We start from the raw sequence: 20,812 nt of genomic DNA on the forward strand, positions 1-20,812 counted from the left end.
GATCTCCTCACCGAAGGAGGTCGCGATTCCGGCACGACTCAGATTAGTTCAGCTCAAGATATTGCATAGGGTCTATGTCACGGGTCCCCGTCTGATCCGGATGGGTTTTTCCGAGGAGGGTCTGTGTCAACTGGGTTGTGGACAGCTGGGGACGTTCCTCCACATCATCTGGGAGTGTCAGGAAGTCACTGATTATTGGAGTAGGATACACGAGGTGATGCAGGAGGTTACAGGTGTGGCTCTCTTGCCAGAGGCCAGGCGCTGCCTGTTGAATGTTTGGGAGCCCACGGATCATAATGTAGCACAGATCCAGTGGGTGACTCTAGGGGCCATGATTGCTAAACGAAACATTGCACAGTTGTGGGGGTCCCAGAGGCCTCCTACTCTTGAGGTGTGGATGGAAAACATGGATTGGTGCATGTTCAGGGAAAAAACTGTATATTTGGCTCGGGTCGCCCCCGAAAATGGCATAAGATTTGGGGTCCCTGGAATCGATATAGAGGGGACATATGTGTACCACCAGCAACTGCAGTCCTTGATGTCCCGCTTTCCCCCTCTCCCCTTATTGTTCTTGATTGCTTTCATGTTACTGCTGCACCCTCCTCTCCTCCCCCATTCCCCCATCACTGCGTTGCTTATTGTAATGTCTACTGAAATGTCGCACTGCCCTCGTACAGTCTATGCACTTTTGTATTTTGTTGATGCCTTGTTTTTTCTTTCTTCAATAAAAAGAATTGAACAAATAATATAACAGTCTGGGTAAAACGATAATTTTCGTCAGCGTGACTCGAGCAGGCACATTCAAAGGGAGTGTTTTCCAGAAGGTCATCTGCGCCTGCAGCGAGGATATAGCTCGTACCAGGTTGCCCTCCAACACATCAGGCAGAGTTCTGTAAATGTAGATCCCTAGATAACGAAACGTGGTGGGGTACCAAGTGAGTCTCTGGTTATTATTGCGGATCTCACATTCCTGCGTGTCCGCACAGAAGGAGTGCACTCCAGACTTGACCCAGTTGACTTTTAGTCCCGACATAGTTTCAAAGGCACGAAAAGTATCAGACAGAGCCAACGGGAAGCGGGTCAGGTCCCTGATGTATAAAGCAAGTCGTCGGTATACACCGATACCGTGTGTAGCCCGTCCGCTAGGGGGATCCCCCACTCCATGCCCTGGCTTCTCAGAAGTGCCGCCAGTGGTTCCATCACCAATGAAAAAAGTAGCGGGGACAGAGGGCACCCCTGTCTGGTGCCCCTCTTAACACGAATGGTATCTGATAGCAATGTGCCGGAGCACACTCGCACTGCGGGTTTCTGGTATAGCAATCCCACCATCTGAATACAATCGTCTCTGAGGTCATATTTCCTCAACACTGCCACCAAGTAGGGCCCCTCCACAGAGACAAAAGGTTTTTCGAGATCAAGTACTAAGCACCCGGATCGGGCCCATCGTTGCGTAGCGTACCTTTGCACTTTGAACAAACGCCGTATGTTGTGGGAGGTGCCTTGAGTGGGCACAAAACCATTTTGGTCGCTATGTACAAGGGCGGGAACCAAAGGGGCCAATTGATGTGTCAGCGCAGAAGCTAGTATCTTGTAGTCGGTATTGAGAATGGCTAGTGGGCGATACGAGCCTAAATGTGTGCTGCCTCTGCCGGGCTTAGGGAGGGAAATGAGGTTAGTTTCATTCAACGTGGGGGGGGAGGGAGGAGTCCGAGATGGCCGCCGCATATACTCTCAGTAGCTCAGGGAAATAAATTCTGCTGGCAGTCCATCCGGACCTGGGGACTTGCCATTAGAAAGGGAGACAATGACTGTGCGTAGCTCGTCAGGTATGAGCGGGGCTTCCAAATCGTCCCGTTGTGTATCATCTAACTCTGGCAGCACTATGTCAGAAAGGTATGCAGTTATGTCAGCAAGAGAGACCCGTAGCCTAGATTGATATAATAACGTGTAATGTTGTACAAAAGCTTCATGTATGCTTTGTTGTGTATATACGACCTCTCCCCTGCTAGTGCGTATTGCCGCCACCGGTGTCGTCCGAGCATCTGTTGGATCAGCCATGCTAGTAACTTTCCTGGCTTATCCCCAAGATGGTGAGTACGTGCCGAATGAGCCTCAGTTAAGATGGCGTAATCTCTCTAGTAGCCTCACATGTACTGCGCGTGTCTCATGTGGTGATGCGTCATCTCCCCCCACCGCTTCACTCTCCCTGCCGAGTAAACCAGCCTCAATGTGTGTCAGGTTCCTATCTAACTGTTTCCGCATACCAGCTTGTGTACCCAGGCAGTGACCCCTGATTACAACTTTAAATGCATCCCACTCAATTTGGGGGGTGGATGCAGTACTATTATCGTCTTCAAAGTATTGAGCAAGACATACACTTAGTGAGTCGCGAAAGGAGGCGTCAAGGAGGAGATCAGGTTGAAGCCTCCAAGTGGGTACAGGTGGGTGCGGGCGAGCCCACGCCAACTCTAGTATATGTGGGTTATGGTCAGAATGGGTACGTCCCATATGGTAAGTATCAGTGACATGCGGGAGCAGCTCGCCACACAGCATGTACCTATCCAATCTGACATGTAGTGTATGCGCGCCTGAGTAATAAGAGTATATCCTGGGGAGGAGGAGCTACGCTAGCAAGCAAGATGGCTGCTTAAGCTCCCGGCTCCGCCGACCTCCGCCAGCAGCTCGTATATCCTGGAAGTTATCCTGATTTCACATCGGACTCCCGTATGTGTGAGGAGTAGCTGACTCTGAAGGCGCAATCCCGAACTTTTTATCATACCGGGTGACAGAGATATGCCGTGTTTCATTCTTGGCCTACCCCGGAGCTGAAGCCGGGGCCTCGATTTCCAACCCATCCCGGCTGGAATTGAACAACATCGGCTGGAATCTTGGGCTTAGTCCGGTCTCCCGAATGGAGATATAATCTTCCTGGTTTTTGACGGCGATTTCGTATCCTGCCTGCAACCCACACGCTATGGCGTGTCACATCGTTTGCTGGCCCCGTATCCGACGCCTGGAGACACAATAAGCTTGCCGTGAGGGTGCGGACGGGAGCCCTGATCAGCGGCGAAGGAGCAACATCATGAGGTGAGAGCGCCCGTTGTTGGTGTCCGCTCCGGATTTGCTTGCTACCCCGGAGAAGCCGGCCTCCGGGGGTTTGCATCCTGATCTGTTGCTTGCGGAAGGAGATGGAGGGGGCAAAAGACACGCCACCGCTGCACGCCGTAATGGCGGCCATTAGAGCGCTCCACTCACAGATCATCGTCAACTACCGGGCACTGTCTGTAACGATGGACGACCTTTGCTGGAGACCGGACAGTGGCTTTTTGCCATCATCGCAGCCAGCAGTGCTATCGACGGAACATCGTATATCCGACTTCGAGGTCCCTGTGCAGGAGCCGGATTCCTTTGGCGCTGCGGATTCCTATACTACAGATCGCGCGCCCGTGAACATTGTCAGCGTTCCCTGCTTGAGCCCTATCTCCCCGAACATCACTATGGACAACCTTGACTGCCTCAACAAGATCACCTGTGACTATTGGAGAGTTTTATCATCCTGCCACGCTTTTCCTCGCTTGCCTTGTGTAGACTGTGAACTTTTATCCTTTAATTGGCTTGTTCGTACTGACTTGCATTTCCATGAAAGCTTTACCGTTCTCACTGCTGCTGTGGCCTGGGTTACAATTACTCCAGCGAACACTCGTACTGGCCAGGGTTAACTTGTGGGGCTTTTCAGGACTCGGGACAATAATGTAATCGGTTGCTGGGATTGTGACCTGTGAACTGCGGGAGTCGGGTGGTATGTTTGGTGCTTCCCCGGATTGATTGTGTATTTCGCTGCACTTTCTTTTGACTTTGGTTCCGGGGGGTTGCATCTGGTGGGGGCAGGGGAGTCCGGGAGTGTGTGTTTTTGTTTCTCCTCCTCCGTTGCTTTCTTCTTTTAGGGATGCTTCTGGGCGACAGGCACGCTGCTAGTGGGTTAGGCCGTAGCCATTGCAGGGGTGCAGGGTGGTGGGGGGGTTTGTTATTTTGCCTTTGTTTTGTTCTATGGCCCCTTTTTCTTCTCTTCTCTCTTTCGGGTATTCCTCTGGGCGACAGGCGCGCTGCTAGTGGGGTAGGCCATAGCCATTGCAGGGCAGCAGGGTGGGGTATGAGGGGGGTTTGTTATTTTGCCTTTGTTGTGTTCTATGGCCCCTTTTCTTTTCCTTTTTCTCGCAGGATCCGGTCGCGATAACTTTTGGTTTCATCCTGATGTAGACGAGTGGGCGGGGTATGGAGTGGGTGGCTGTGATGATAGATAGGTAGCTTAGTTCTTTACCCTTAGTGAACTTAATGGCGCTTGCGTTGTACTGTTGGCCTACTTTGATCCACGACTGCTTTTAACACCTGCCCGCATATTTTATACCTCCGAATGTGTAGCTCCGGCTATCCTGTAATTTCTTCTTTATCTCGTTTTGGGGGGGGGGGGGGTTAAATATAAAATGAAACCTTATTCATATCCTTGATTCAGAATAATTCCAATACATCGTCTATCCTTAACCGCTGCCGGACCCATGGGTTGTCGGCTGAAGAGCTGTGTTATTGGCATTACTGATCCGTGTTACATGCATGTGGTATCGGCCCCTGCCGCTGCAGGGTTATTTTTGTATCTTGTGTTGAACGATATAATAAAGGTTTTCAAAAAAAAAAAAAGAGTATATCCTGGTGGTCGGGTTGCGACTCCTCCAGGCATCATATAGATCCCACCGCAAGGCCCAGCTAGACAACGCTTTCATAGCCCCATGCACAAGAGCAGCGGACAAGGGTGGGAAGGAGCGGTTCAGAGAGAGGTCGAGCACGCAGTTATAGTCACCTCCCAGAACCCAAGGGACCCCATGCCAAGGTGCCAATGCCGCAGACAGCTGCGTGAGGAAGCCTCCCTGATCTGAATTAGGGGCATATTACGACGCCAGGACCACTGGCTGACCATCTAGTTTACCCTGAACTAGTACAAATCTGCCCTCCTTGTCTACGTTGGAATGCGAGGCCGCAAAAGGTGTCCCTGGTCTCACCCATAGCAGCGCCCCACGAGGATAGGACGAATATGTGGTGGCATAAAGCTGCCCGCGCCACCTGCGATGCAGCTTCTGTACTTCTGTGCCATTCAAGTGGGTTTCCTGCAATAGGGCTATGTGTATCCGATGTCGTTTAAGATATGAAAAGATTTGGTACCTGCGTGAGGGTGTGTGCATTCCACGTACATTCCACGTGCATATCGTTATCGTTGACATTGCAATTTTAAGTGATCACCCCGCTCCCACTTCTCCACACCGAACCACCACCTCAGCCTCCCACCACCCCTTTCCGCACACAACCATCAAAGACTGTTCAGTGAATGCCTGTAAAGACCGTACAAAATGAAAATAAAAATGCAATCCTAGATGTGCATTAAACCAAACAAAACACAACATCTAGAAAATACCAAAAGGTCGACTGCTAAACATGCCGCCGTCCAAACTCTCCAATGAGGTAACGAACATTTAAATCCAGGGGGTCGCCGCGCACTTGGCGCAACAGTGATGTTACAACTGTTGGGCAAATAGATTGAACGCTTTCCTCCCCAGGCAGTCTATGTTGGCCTTGACTGGCACAAAGTATTCCAGCTAGAAATGGCACAGTTCTTCACACTGGATCTACAGAGTCAGCGAGTATAGCAGAGAGCCCAGTGATGACTGCAGCACCTTACCCAGGTAGCGAGGCGCCAGTTCAGTGACACCCAGGTAGTCCTCCGGGGAGTTCCCACCAGGCCACTGTAACGACCGGATTCTCATGACAGACAGCTCACCAACCGTGGCTAACCCAGTCGTCACGTAACGACACTCTTCTCAGGCCACTATTTACAAGATATCTAGAATACTCACCTGAGAAAGTGAAAAGAAGCTATTTACATGCCTGTATAGTCAAACATACCTCTAACTCCTAATGGATTCCATATCTTATCCTATATTTACCTCATTTTATATTCTCTCTATCTTTATAGTCCCGTAAGACTGTATCTTTAACGTCACCCGACGATCTCTTTAACGTCACCCGACGATCTCTTTAACGTCACCCGACGATCTCTTTAACGTCACCCAACGATATCTTTAACGTCACCCGACGATCTACATTACTTGGGATAACTAATAGGGATTCCCCTTTAAGAGTTATTTCCCAAATGAAGTTCACTCTCGCTCCCAATCAACAGTTACCTTTGCAGAAGGGCATATCCCATCCTTCTGTATGTCAGCACCTGGTTAAAAGGAAAGATTAATCTCATTCATGAAAACAACATTCAAAGATATTGGTCATTGAATCTTTATTCTACAATCAAACATGACAGAATGAGTAAAAGACAAATGAATTAAGTTAGTCAATACTTATAACCTAAAAAGGGGAATAAAGTTGAATAGTTAAATGCATTCTACACTAAGCTCAGAACGCCTCACCTTAGACGTGTGTCTTTCAATCTCAGCAGCGGAGCTGATCCCTCTCTCTCCCTCTCTCTCCCGTTCTCTTCTATGCGCTTGGGACTCTGCTCTCCCTCTATGGCTCACAAATACACGCCTGCACCGCTACGCCTTGTCTACGCTGCCATGGTTCCAAGATACTCGAACCCTCTTCTGGTCTTAGTCTCTGCCACTCCTGTATGATGTCACTATAGGACTTTCAATCACTCTCCTTCTTAACTTTAGGATTTCGATTAGCTGATGTTATCAATCTCTATGCACCAGCCTTCAGATCAACTTCTTTGGTCTTCTCCACACGTTGCTCTCTCTCTCTACTCTACTCTACTCGCTCCTTGATAATATAGAGCTCACTTTCTCTATGGAAAATTCCGGTATTAGGCCGACTCCCACCGAATTCCTGTACCAGTTCCCGGCCCCCTTCGCCCTCCGCAGTGGCCACCTGCGTAATGCGTCTAGAGCCGGGGAAACAAACACATTTCTTCGATAAGGGCCAGTCTTGACCGGTTCCTCTCTAGCGAACAACAGGATGAATTCTGAACATTACCTTTACCCTGCAAGCGCCTCGGACAGCCGAGGCAGAGATACAAAATGGCTTCTCTCTAGCTTTCGGGCCTATAGGCCCGAGAAAACGGAAAAAGGCACTAAACCCTGTCAAAGCACATAGTTAAGCCCTACAAATAAACGCAAATGCAACTAGGACTGAAATCGTAGTAAATTATAGTCACCACTAGTCTAAAAATAGACTAAAATTACCCTGTCGCTACAGCCACCCTCCCCCAGAAAACGATCACCACAGAGTTGATACTCGCTGCGTCTTGCGCCGAAGTCAAAGAGTATGATAGGCTTTCGGGCCCTGATTGCCATCAGGGCCGTGGGCATGGCTGGCTCTCAATGGAGTAGTAATACCTATGCATTACAGAGAAGAAAATCAATTACAAATGATGTAGACGTCCTATTAATGAATCAAGTCTGCGGTCTGGGGAGTTACATCCGGTGGTTCCGTGGATATCTGGGAGTCGGGCAGGCCATTGATCTGCTCATCATCGCTGGGCAGGTCCCGTGGGCTGGCTTCCAAAGCAGCATCCATGTTCGGTGAGCCACTGAGTTCCCCTACCATTCGGAGAGCATCACGCTGTTCACTGTGCACGAGTTCCGCAGGTGGGCCAATTTCCGCTACCGTCCGTGTCCCGCGGGTTGATGACGACCTATTTCTGCGGCGTCGGCGGGGCCCTCGGATGCGCCGCAAAGGCGAAAGGTTCAAAGTCGGTCTGGAGTCCGCAGCCACCCCACCGTCCAGCCAGGCCTCAGCCTCCTCCGGACCGGCAAAGAAGTGCGTTTTATCCTGAGCTATTACTCGCAATCTGGCGGGGAAAAGAAGGGAGTACTTGAGATCCAGTTGGCGTAGTCGTTGTTTAACTGCCAGGAAGGAGTGTCTTTGACGCTGAACTTGGATTGTATAATCGGGAAAGAACATGATTTTGGCATTGTCAATGCGAACATCTCGCAGTAGTCTGGTTTCACTCAGTATGGAGTCGCGATCTCAGTAATTCAATATTCTGAGGAGCATGGGTCTGGGGTTAGACCCGGTAGGCAGTGGACGAGTCGGAACACGGTGTGCCCGCTCCACAACAAAGTGAGGTGACAGTGCGTCATCCGGTAACAGTGTTTTCAGCCAGTTTTCCATATGCGTCGCAGGCCCCTTCCCCTCCCATCGCTCCGGCACTCCTACAATTCTCACGTTATTTCTCCGTGCCCTCCCTTCTGCGTCCTCAGCGCGGTCCTCTTAGAATTCAACTCTGTTTAGTAGATCTTGTATCTGCTTATCAGACTGGGCGACTCGTGGTGTAAGATCCGCCATATTGCTCTCCAAGGTAGTGGTGCGTTCCGCCAATTTCTTGGTCGGCGCGCAGGTGTGTTAAGTCGACAGCCACACCATCTATCTTGGCTTCCAGGGAGGTGCGGGTGAGCTGCATCGATTTCTACAAGCGCTCCTTGGCCGCTAGCATTGCATCGATTTTAAACGCCGTTGGGTCAGAGTCCGCCGTTTTCGTGCACTTCTCCATTCTCCCCTTCGGTTGCGTGCTGCCAGAGCCAGTTCTTGCTCTGGTACCCCCAGACATGGGCAGTGTGGTAAGGAGGGAGCGGCGTCCAACTTGGCAGTGTTCAATGGATCCTATATCTCCGGCCTGTACCAGGGGAGGCGGGGAAGGGCAAGCGCTCAGGTAAAGTAGGTCATAAGAGGGATACTCCCACTGGGCGCCTCATACAAGGGGCACTTCGGTGACTCCCCACAGGACTGCAGTGTATCGGAGGGGGGGGGGGGATGCCCAGCAGCGTCCTCCCTCATTGCCGTCCAGTATGGCGTTCTATGTTGGGCTGTGAGTTGGGTATGCGCCTCCACCAGCCCCGCTCACAGGTCGGGATCGGAATCCTTCCCCAGGGAGTCTGTATCATGTGCGTGTAATGGGGGGGGGGGGGCACTGTGTCAGCTCCACGTGGGCATTGCCTACACCTCAACTCTCTATGGACAACTCCAGCTCCGCAAGGCACTCAGCGGCTGATGGCGTGCAAGGTGCCCTCTATGCGCCGCAATGGTGGCCTTGACACCGCAGCCCGGGCGGGGCCCTCCGGGCCAGGCAATGGCTGAGTACGGGGTCTGACCTCGGTGGGCCCCTGGGTCACCGCAGCAGTCCTCTCCTCGGAGCACAGCGTCTCCTACAACCCAGATGTTTCCTTCTGCTCCTGTGCCTCCCTAGTTCCATGCAGGCAGTGCCTGCACCTCGCCACACCCCGGACAGTCCCAGTCCCACAGGGCACCCAGCGCTCCTCTCCCTCAGTGTACCTGAATAATAACCCTGGCGTATCTGTGGAGGGGGGGGCTTCACCGGATCATGTGACAGCTGGGCACAGGGTCCGACTCCACGGCACTCTCGGGCCGTTGCAGTGAGCGCCCCCGCGGTGCGTAACCCCTCAGACGCTCCGCACGTCCTCAATCTCTAGGCCGCACCTCGGGGCCCCGCCCGCTTCCCGAAGCCTCGGACTCGCTTCAGCAGGCCCACCGGCTAAGCCACCTCGGAAGCGGCCACGTTGAGGCTGAAACTGCCGGTGCGGCCGGATGCGTCCGACAGGCTCCACACTTAGCCAGTCGGTGGTTGCCTATGCTCCCTCACAGCGCTGCACCTTTAGGCCGGTTTAGGAGAAGTTTAGCTGAGTAATGACCTGGGGAGACGGAGCTCGGATCGGAGCTCTACTTCAACACTTCTTTCTCCATTGCGCGCTTAGCCATGCCCATATTTATTGCCATCTTGATACAGGAAATGATATTAGCTTAACCGCCTTCCATTAACTTGCACATTGGAGGTAGCAGTGGTGAATGAAAGAATGTATTGCTGCTGCCTGGAATTCACAGTATGTAAAGGAACTCAGATCATATGGTCTTTCAAAAACAGTGACTGGGTATCATGAAGATAGGGGTGCAGATATTATGCTACGATGATTTGATAGTCAATGTAGATATTGTCCAATGTGAGGAATTGATTATTAATATTTTAATACTGTCCAGAAGTCTGCACCACATGCTCACAAACAAGTGAGTGTGAGTGGGAAAGATTACTATGATAAGCCTCTATTCTGGCCTTTAGAAAGCCAACAGAGATACATGTTTATCTACCAGAAAGCGGCAAAATGGCAGTAGAATTCAGTTAATGTAGGTTTGAAGATGAGAGTTTTACAAAATAGGGGAAATTAGCTAGACCAACTCTGGTGTCAAAAGATTTGGACTCAAATGAAAAGGTTAGTTACATTTTTGGAAATGTGGTGCCAAGGACAGTGTTATAGGGCAGGGGTTTTGGTACCTCCCATTGTAGAGAGTAGTTGGGGTGATTATTTAACTGTTCTGTACACAGAACATAAGTATTAAGAATGTAGGTACTATATATGAAGATCACCATGGAAACAGGGGAACTATGTGAGTGAATATTAGGTGAGTTCATGTATTTCCTCCTTTATTATGAAATTGAGTCTCCTAAAGATGGTGAGCAGTTTGTCTGCAATGGAGCAGAAGGTAACTGTGTGCTGTCTGTACAGCGTGTTTCTTGGGCAAAAGTTCTAACACCTCTCCTTAGTAGGCACTCCCCAGTGGGGCCCTGGGGAGTGCCTACTAAACCTCTTAGTCTTCAATGTCTCAGTGTTCAGCTGGGTGAGGATCTTCTAATTTCTGATCTGATCCCTGATCCCTCAGTCAGGAACCTTCGCCATCTCTCAGTCGGAACACCCACATTCATGCTTCTTTTATCTCGCCAAAGCAAAAGGGGCTCTTGCAAACCTTGTTGGTTGTTAAACTTGAATGCTTCGCCATGTATCCCACCTCGGATTGTGTCATCCTTAGTGCATGGCCACCAAGTACAGCTTAAAGTCTATATCTCTTCCTCTTGATGATTATCCCATCATTGATTTCTGATAGCATTTGACTTGGCAGTACCTAGTGATGTCATTTTATTGGTATGGTATGTCACATTCTGTATTTTTTATCTCCTTTTCACTCTCTTAAATTAACAAACTAGCATCACTTTTTGAACATGTTTTAGCATTTCCTGGATATAAGATTGATTGCCGTGTTCATGAAACCTCAGTGAGATCATCTGTGAGATAGTGTCTGTTGCCTTGTAGTGGAATGTGGATCATTTCATAATCTGAATAATGTAATATATGATGCTGAATCTGAGATCCCATTTGATCGTCATTTGGGTGGAGGTTAATTTGTATGTATTAGAACACTGAACAGGGAGCATTTTGTAAAAATAACATTTAATATATAGATATACTAGCAAATGTTCTTCATTTTTTTTAAGTAGCTAGATGTTATTGGGGGTGCTCATCCTTAGCAGTCGCCCATTTTGAAAAGTATAATTGATCCTCTCGGCTGTAACTTACCTATCCATAGTCAATGTATATGAATTCCAATCCTCACATTCAAATGGGCCAAGAGAAATTGCTTCTATACAAATCAGCCATACTTTCCTTTCCTATTGTTTGAACTGTGAAAGGAGCACATCCATTAAACAAGAGTTTGAAGAATGGTTTCCACTTGTACGCATGAAGGCTGAAAAGCAGCTCAGCCTGGACAACCTGTCGTGTACTTACTACCTTTATGAAGATTCTGGATCTGTGTGAAAAGTAATTTGAAGGTAGCTCAATGTTGCACAATTAGGTTAGTGGCAAACTATAATATTTTCAGAGAAATGTTCAGCCTCTTTCAAGTAAGCACCCATACAATGAGTAATATAGGTGTCTGAGCTAGAACTGCTTCTCTGTTATAAACTATTTTATATATGTTTCATAACTAAAATTTGTGATCAACGTTTAGGTGTTCAAAATCTTACCAGCTTATGTTTGTTCCAGTGTATTGCTTTTCAAACATTATGTACTGTGGGCTCAATGTTTGTTCTTCTCTGCAGATATGAAAAATGCTGCTGTTGAACACAGCAAGTGGCTTACTGGTTGAGCCAGAAAGACAGTGAAAGAACAACACCAGTTATCAGTATAGCAAGATGGGAAATGCAACAACAAAATTCCGCAAGGCACTTATAAATGGAGATGAAAGCCTTGCCTACCAAATATATGAGTGCAACCCCCAGCTCAAAGAAACACTTGATCCAAACGCTTCCTATGGGGAACCCTATCAGCACAATACCCCATTACACTATGCTTCTAGACACGGAATGACTCGACTAGTTGGGTGAGTTGCATTTATGGACATACACCAAGAGAAAATGTGTTCTTTGTGCTTACAGTTTGTAGGCTATCCTTTTTACAGACCAAAATGTTTATCATATACAGAACCATTTGTCCAAGCCCCCAATATATAATTATTCAAAAGCTTTAGAGGCAGCTTATTTTATTGTAATTTTGTCATAAAGTACTGACTTGTGGAAGAGTAGCCACTGTGTAACATTAATGATAGTGATACTTCATTATATTTTCTTTTTTGTTAACTAACAATAAACAATTCCCTTTTTTTATCAACATCTCCATAGGTTTGCAGTGCACAGTTGTAAATGACATCAGTAATATTTTTCCAAAAGGGATAGTCTGTGTCAGTATAGCATCTCATTTTCCCGATAGGCATAGGTCTGTAGATTATCTCATCCCATCACCACCTTGTTAGGGCATTTATCTTTCCGATGGGCCACGTCACTTACCTGTTAATAGTGTATTCTTTCTATCCTAATCGTGGCTGTAGTGTAACTAAAGAGGCACTAGATATGCACCCATGCCCCTTCTTGAGCTTGACCCATTCCTTACCAGCCAGCCAGCTCCTATGGTTTGATACTTCATTCATCTCTCACCGGTCCCATACTGATTTACCCTCTCAAGGATCCCTGCAGTAATTGGCTACCAATAAAACGTTTAACAACAAACCATAATCCGAGGTTTCTTACTACTTGCCAAGAGTATGAGTGGCTTCCTTGTTCCTCAGTCCATTTGAATGACAGGCTGCTGCTTGAGTGTTCACCGACTATTAACATTTGTGTTTTTGATTAAATCATATAAACGTAACTATCCATTATCCAGAGTTAAATTAGTTTCAAGCAGGTAGTGATCATTTGACCATGATCTTTGTAGTTGCCCAGTCATTATATCAATATGGAAGGGTTGGCAGAGGATATTTCCTTTGAACCAACATGAAATTTGTTTTACAGTCCATGAAGGTAAATCACTTAGGATTTGCTGGCTGCTCTTTTATAAGGAGTAAACTCAAAGGTGGGCCATTTTAGAGTTTTCCAACTGCTCGGCAGTTCATTATGACATGCAGTGTCATAAGCTGCAAAGGAGTAGAAGTACTTTGGGTTACCCCAAGTTTAAATAAGAGAAGAACATTTATCTGACATTTGTTATTGTGGATTCTGTCCCTTGCTCTGGTTCATCATGAAGAATTCTTGAAGTTGACAGGTTAATTAATTCTTCCAAGAGCTGGCTAATCAAGGGAAGGTTTGAAATGGGTCTGTAATTTGCTAGTTTCAGTGGGTTGGCAAACGGTTATCCTTTCCTCCTTTTCCTTGCATTATCTACCATGTTTGAGAGGAAGTACATCAGAATGCATCCCAGCGCGACTGATCCACTTATTAAGTTGTTCATGTGGGCTCTATTTATTTTGACCACAACTAGATGATGAACTGAGCGCTGAAACGTTTCAGACACTCATCCCCAGTCACTAAGATCTGGGTTAAAGCCATCATTGTTATTTATGGTTTGAATCTCATTATTCTTTTAACACCAAGAGATAAATTGCAAGCGACGGTGAATACAACACTGACATAAGTATCCACCAGTCTTGGTTTGAATGAACAGTAAACAAGCTCAAAACATAATACCCTTTTGTCCCTCCCCTCCCCAATGCGCTCCGGGTGCATCAGTAATATTACAGTGAGAATGATCCTCACATTGAGTCATGAAGCATTCTCACCCCCAGTTGTGAGGGTCCGTTCCGACAGTCGTAGAACACAGAGGTATTTGGGGAAAGTTGGTACTCTGAATTCTTGTGTAAGGAGGGATTAGTAAGGGCGCCATCATTTCCCAAAGGACGCCCCTTGATTGGTAAGAGAGGGTGATCCTTTCCATACCCGGAGTAAGCCAAAGGCGGTAAAGCCAGCCCAGGTGTGTGAGTAAATGTGCAGTCTCACAGTGTGACCGTCAGGGGGTAAGGGAGTGGATTGGGTAACCCCAGGATCATATACTGACCAGTATGCCTGACTATGCGGGCAGTCCCACAGCAGATGGGTTTTCTGAAAGTACAGTTGGAGGTTCAGTTTCCCAAGTCCCCCAGCAGCCGGAGGTAGGTAGCTAACCTCTCTCTTCATCCGGGGTCATTTCCCACTCCAGACAAGTTGGTGCAGTTTGGATTGTATTTTGGGAATCATCCCTTTCAGGGGAGCTAGTGAAAACATTTGAAAGAGATACAGGATTTAGGGTAAAATGCTCATCTTAATGGGTGCGACTCTACCCAGCCATGAAATTGTGTTCGATTTCCATTGGGTTAAGTGTGATCTCCATTGGGCTAATTCAGACTTAAGGTGACTGTTTTGGGATTGATAGTTAATGAATGAGGTTGCCCGGATAGTGGAGGCCAATTTGATCCCCAGGTAAGGGACTGTCTATTTTGCCCAGTGAAAAAGTGTATTGTCCAGCAAGGTGGGCTTTGAGTGCAGGGGGCATAGATGGATTTAAAGCTTGAGGCTTAGCTACGTTAACTCAGAACCACGAGGCAAAACTGAATGTCTCTAGATTAGTCATGAATGACGAGAGGGATGTTGCCGGGCTGTCCAGTGTTGCCAACACATCGTCTGCATATATGCTGACCTTATGTTGTCCCCCCTCATCCCGAAAGTGGTCCCAATGATTTAAGAATTGCCGCAGACTCCCTGAGCCAGAGGGAAAACAAAAAAGGAGACAAGGGGCACCCCTGCTGAGTCCCCCTACCAATGGCAATGGGAGCGGAGATATAGCCAGTCACCCTGACCGAAACTGTGGGAAGGTGATAACAGTTTAGTACCCAAGTCTGGAACCTCCCAGTTATGCCAAAGTGACTCAGGACTTGTTCTAGGAAAGGCCAATGCACTCTGCAAAAAGGCCTTCTTGACGTCGATAGTTAGCAGCATATGCCATCCTGGGCGTGTGAAGCCTTCTCTATGATATGCAGCATTTGTTTACTGTTATCGCTAGTCTGGCCTTGAGGGTATAAAGCCTGCCTGGTCTGGGTCTACAATGGACGGCATGCAGGGGCCCAATCTGGACGCCAAGATACAGGTGAACAAATTTAGATCAACGTTCATAAAGGAGATTGGGCGGTATAGTATCATTGCCTATCTTTACCGGGCTTACGGATGACTGCCACCAGGGCAGTCAGCATGGAGGGAGGACTATCTTTACCGGGTTTACGGATTACTGCCACCAGGGCAGTCAGCATGGAGGGAGGACTATCTCCGAAAGAGTTGAATATGTGCATTAGAAGTGGGGCGTGGACTTGACAGAATGTTTTATAGAATATGGATGGGAAACTGTTGGGGCACGGAGGCTTCAAGGCTTGCTGTCAAGAGATTGCGGAGATAACCTCCCCCACTCGGATCTCATGCTCGAGTGAGGCAATTTGGTCAGATGAAATGGTGGACGTCTGTGAATCGGCAAGGTATGAGGTACCGTCTGCAAGCTTGAGACATTAACTAGTGTATAGGTCTGCATAGAAGTCTTTAAATGCATTCGCGATAGCAGCATCAAATGTGATCTGTGCCCCGTTGCATCAAGGATTGAGTGGATAACCATCTTCTGCTGCTGAGTGCATAGGCTGTTGTCTAGCAGTCGACCTTCCTTGTCGTCCCTGACAAAAAAGGCATGGTGTCGATGTATTGCTGCATATTCAGCTCTGTCAATGTCAATGCTGGCTAGTTGCACTCGTAATTAACGGAGCCTGTGCGCTGATGTATACCCTCCAATTCTTTCACCTGCCTAGACAGTTTGTCCCTTTTCTCCCTGTGCATTATTATCCGCGGCGGAAATGGCAATATGTTCACCGTGTACAGCCGCCTTCCCAAAACGTCGCAGCAGAGACATCGGGGAAATCATTTAAAACCAGGTAGTCAGTGATGACCTTGTACCTGCCATGACCGGGCTAGGCGACGCATGGGAAAAGCCTCATCTCCAGCGTTATAGCTGCTTGGTCTGATAACGTGGCAGGGAAGATCTCTGCAGTGGAGGTAAGAGAAAGAATGTCCTCCGTGCCCAGGAAATGGTCCAATCTATCATAGGTCTTATGTGCGTGAGAGAAGTTAGTGTAGTCACGGGTATTGGGGTGGAGCGTATTCTAAATAGCTTAAAGCCCCAAGTCCTTGAGCCACCCATGTCACTCCCTGGTGAGTGCTCCTGACTGGCCAGGTCTCTTCGTCGACCTGTCTAGATTGTTGTCCAGGACCAGGTTAAGGTGACCCCTGCTCTCCCCGCCCCACCAAGATTCTCCGGTCCGGAGAGTGAAAAACGTCTGGCAAAGTTGTATGTATGAATGCCTCCTGGCTGTCGTTCGAGGCCTAGATGGAGGTCACCACAAAGGACCTGCCATTAAGAGTGAGACTGTAAGCCAGAAGGCGACCTTTCACTTCCTCCACCCTCAGACTGATTCCCCCCTGAAATTGTTAGCCACCAAAACAGCCACCCCCGCTGTTTTGGTGCATCCCGCAGAGAAAAACTGGCGTGGAATGGCTTGTTAACTGAGAATGTGATGATCCTGTGGAAAGAGATGTATCTCCTGGAGTAGGCAAAAGTCAGCCTTTGAGTTTTCCAGATAGGACAGGACCATTATCTGCTTAATTGGGTTGTTGAGATCCTTTACATTAAGGGAGAGAACCCTAAAAGGAGCATTGCAAGGAGGGTCGAACAGCTGCCCGCATTGACACCCAGTGTGGTGCGTCACTTAATTGGCTGTTAGAACCTGTGCCTCAAGTCATAGCAATAACCTGAGTGTGCCCCAAAGACAAAGAAGAACTTAGAAACGATAATTGAGTGTACGGGAACATGGATGGTCCACAAAGAAAGGAGTAGAACCAGAGTTCCAATTATCAGTAATAGGGTTCAAACCATGGCCTCGCTCCCAAAACCGCAGCCCAACCGCCCGTAGTTCAGTCTGCGATCATCTTTGTCCAGCTGCGTCACAGTGAGTCTGCTTTAGCTAGTGCCCCAGGAATTGAATCCAATGCAGTCTGTTGACTTTTGGAAATCATGGTAAGATCCGGCGGGAATGCCACTGAGGGGGCCCGCCAGTCACGCAGGTCACGGATGTCTGGGTCAACCGGTCTTTCTGCTGAGAGATTTATACCCAACGCCCTGCAGGTCTCCAGCTACTGCAGCTGAAAAAGATTCCCCTCCAAGCAGAAGACGAGGCGGAAAAGGTGGCCACCATGAGTAAGGTACTCCGATGTTCCGTGAGTGGGAGGTTGCTGGTCATCATCATTATTTAGCTCACTTTACTACCCCAGTTCAGAGCCAGCCATATGCAAAATCAGTCTTGAACCTGTTCCTCACGGGTACAGTCTGGCCCGAACTGCCAAGCCAGGACTTCCCTAGACTGGAAACAACTATCCTGAGACCAGTTTCTTGGTAACACCCCTCCTCAGCCTGGTTAACTTGAATCCAGTGGCAAAGTGAGCAAGGGACCCACTTCTGGGCATACCCTGCCAAATTAGGACAGCTCCATGCAGCACAATAAGATGATGCACTGAGCACTGAAGCCTTTCAGACACTCATACCCAGTCACTAAAATCTGGGTTAAATCCATCGTTGTTATTTAGCTTACTTTGCCACCTCAGTTCAGATCCAGCCATATGCAAATCAGTGTTGACCCTGTTCCTCATGGGAACAGTCCAGCCCGAACTGCCAAGTCTTCCCTGGATCGGAAACCAGCATCCTGGGACCAGTTTCGGGGTAACACCCCTCATCAGCCAGGCTAGCTTGAATCCAGTGGCAAAGTGAGCAAGGAACCCACGTCTGGGCATACCCTTTCAACTTAGGGCAAACAATGCAAACACAAAAAGATGATGGGCTGAGCACTGAAACTTTTCTGACACTCACCCCAGTCACTAAGAAATGGGTAAAATCTACCATTGTTATTTAGTTCACAGCGTCACCCCAATGCTTGTTTTCTGTCCAGGGAAGACCTGCCCTGACAGTTCAGGCTGGACTGTTCCCATGAGGAACAGGGTCAAGACTGATTTGCATATGGCTGGGTCTGAACTGGAGTGGCCATGTGTTTTAAAGAACGCTGATGGATTCAACCCAGATCTAATAGCGATTGGACTGAGTGTTTCAAAAGTTTCAGTGTTCCGTCCATTGTCTACTTGTGTTTGCTTAGAGTCTATTTATTGCTCTGGCTCCTATTTGTGTACTCTCTTTTTCCTAATTCATCTCAGTTCCTTGAGTGAATATTCATGACCATGCGCTGACGCATACACTGCAGACAGTCACACCTCCTTGTTACTCTTTTGCACTTCTTTTTTATGGCAAAGGAACTAGAGCTGAGTGGGGATAAGGAGTGTCGAGCACACTGCCTGTCTCATACCACTCCCTGTGCCTAGATGCAGCTTGGCAGTGTTAAATGTGTGCCCTGAAAGCTGTTAGGGAAGGGGTTTTGAAGACTGGGTGGCCAAATGCCAGTCATTGCCCCCACAGCATAATGGGAATGTCTGTGCTGTTCTCAGCTGGGTAAGGGGACAAGAGTGCTGAGCCTGTGACTTCTTTAAAGTACACACTTTTTGAGCTGGAGACACATATACTGCAAGCTAAAAGGATTAATGTGCTCTGACCACTGTCAGACAAGTGGTAAAGTTTAATTCTAGCATTTGTATCACTACACTTGTGCTATTTTCATTGGGTAAGGTTATAAACTTACATATGTTACAGAGGGCTTTAGTATGTGCCTAAAACAGATACAGGGAAATTTGCACATAGGAAATGAAAATCATGTGCTCTGTGCCAAGAGTCACGTTCAAAAGGACAAGAAAAATGATTGCCCTTTGCCAGAGGGTCGTTTTTCATTGGGACCATCGGACACACTGGAATAGAGAGAAGCACATAATGGTACTAAACATGCTGACCCTGAGACCAGAAGAGCATTGACATCAAGCAAGACAATACACACATACTAGAAACCGGGATATTCAGAAGTTGATGAGTTCTTTCAGAATCCTGTTGTAATCCCACTCTCTAGGTACTCAAATTCTGATGCCGCACGTTGTGCCCCACTCCTAACTTTCCATAACTTGTGATCAAATGATAATACCACAATGGGTAGATACTGCTTCCTGCTGTAGCCATATGTATTCCCCTTGTAGTGTTACTGCGTCATTTAGTAGTAGTTTCATCTATATTTTGGTTCTTTAGACCATAAAAGCATATGAAAACATTGTGCACAAACAATTAATTGCATTTGCAATTAAGACAGATAAAAGGAAAGTGTCCCCTTACACAGCCCATCACTACTTTGGGCAAGTAAACAAGGTAAGGGTTATTTCTAAAAAAATAAATATAACTGTTATCACATTTCCATTTAAAAGGTTTGGTACTACATTTATCAATCACATCGACCCTGGGGCAATCAAGATTCCCATATAAAAGAGCTATCAAGAATAAACACAAGTACAAATCCAATTAAAACAACACTCCATGCTTCTTAGGTCGAGCCTGGGCAGGGCATGCGGGGCTCTGCAAGACATGCTGTATTCAGGTATGGAGTTGAAGCTCCGCCCACTGTCGGCCCATATTTTTCATTGGCTTGTGTGATTGTCCACTCCAGACTGTGTCTTTTCATTGGTCAATATGCTTAGTAGGCCCTCCTTAGTACCACCTTGTCTCATTTTGTAACCTCCCATGAGGACATCCCGTTAAGTGTGTTACTCTGTAGGCTTTAATTGTAGCCTCTAAGCACTATTTTTTCAAATAGCTTTGTCTTTTCTGCTGTTGCAGGCAGGATAGGCACTCTACTAATGGTTTTAAAAATAATCTTTATAGTACAGGCGCCAAAATCATTTGTACTGCAATAGGTCTCACATTTAGGAGAGTTTAGGCTATTGGCATTGTAAACGACAATGCCTTTTATTTATGTTTTAAAAACAACACACAAATAAAAGGCATTGCCATTTATAATGCCAATGGCTCAAATTCTCGTAAATGCCAGGCCTATTGTATTGCAAATGTTTGTTCCTATATAGCCACACTGTTTAGAGGTGTCAACTGACTCCAAATACCACCACCTGGCTAGTGTCCCATCTCAAAATGCGATAAGCCACCCGATATGACCTCTAATCCCAGAGTGTACACAGCGGTTTAATCCACCTATGCCTGGGTCTGTCATATGTTGGACAGAAAACAAGAACTTGTTCATCATCCTCAATGGCATGGCCCTCAGGCTGGAGAAATCGTTTTGTGACTCTTCCATCTGTGTGTAAAGTTGTTAACATGAATTGTTCCCAGTTTGAATTTGATGAATAACGTGCGCTTCATTGGTGGATCGATGTAGGCTTCCTCGGCAGGGAGGAATTTACTGGCCAAGAAGGCTTCTACCAACCCTCGTAGTTATTTATACTCCTAATGAGGCCCCCACTGACAATCAGACACAGAATACACTGACGTAGGGATGGCATTGACAGTGAGACGGGCAGTACACGGCCACAAGGACAGGTTTAAAGTGGCGAGAGGGCAGATAATGAACTTGTGCGGGGGGGGGGGGGCACTCACTGCTGCTGGAACATGGAGAGACAGACGGACAAGTGATTGTAGTGACTATA

General features: G+C 47.6%; 1 protein-coding gene across 2 annotated transcripts in view; it reads left to right on the plus strand.

The window, feature by feature from the left end:
- The window catches only part of ANKIB1 (ankyrin repeat and IBR domain containing 1), a 429,345-nt gene that overhangs the window by 37,242 nt on the left and 371,291 nt on the right, over positions 1 to 20,812 (plus strand). For both annotated transcript variants that reach the window (XM_086941850.1, XM_086941851.1), the window contains exon 2: positions 11,945 to 12,225. In XM_086941850.1, coding sequence (XP_086797976.1) covers positions 12,038 to 12,225 — 188 coding nt within the window. In that variant the 5' untranslated portion in view covers positions 11,945 to 12,037. The remainder of the gene's footprint in view (positions 1 to 11,944; positions 12,226 to 20,812) is intronic.

The sequence above is a fragment of the Lissotriton vulgaris genome, chromosome 10, assembly GCF_964263255.1.
Source record: "Lissotriton vulgaris chromosome 10, aLisVul1.2, whole genome shotgun sequence".
NCBI classification, from domain to species: domain Eukaryota; kingdom Metazoa; phylum Chordata; class Amphibia; order Caudata; family Salamandridae; genus Lissotriton; species Lissotriton vulgaris.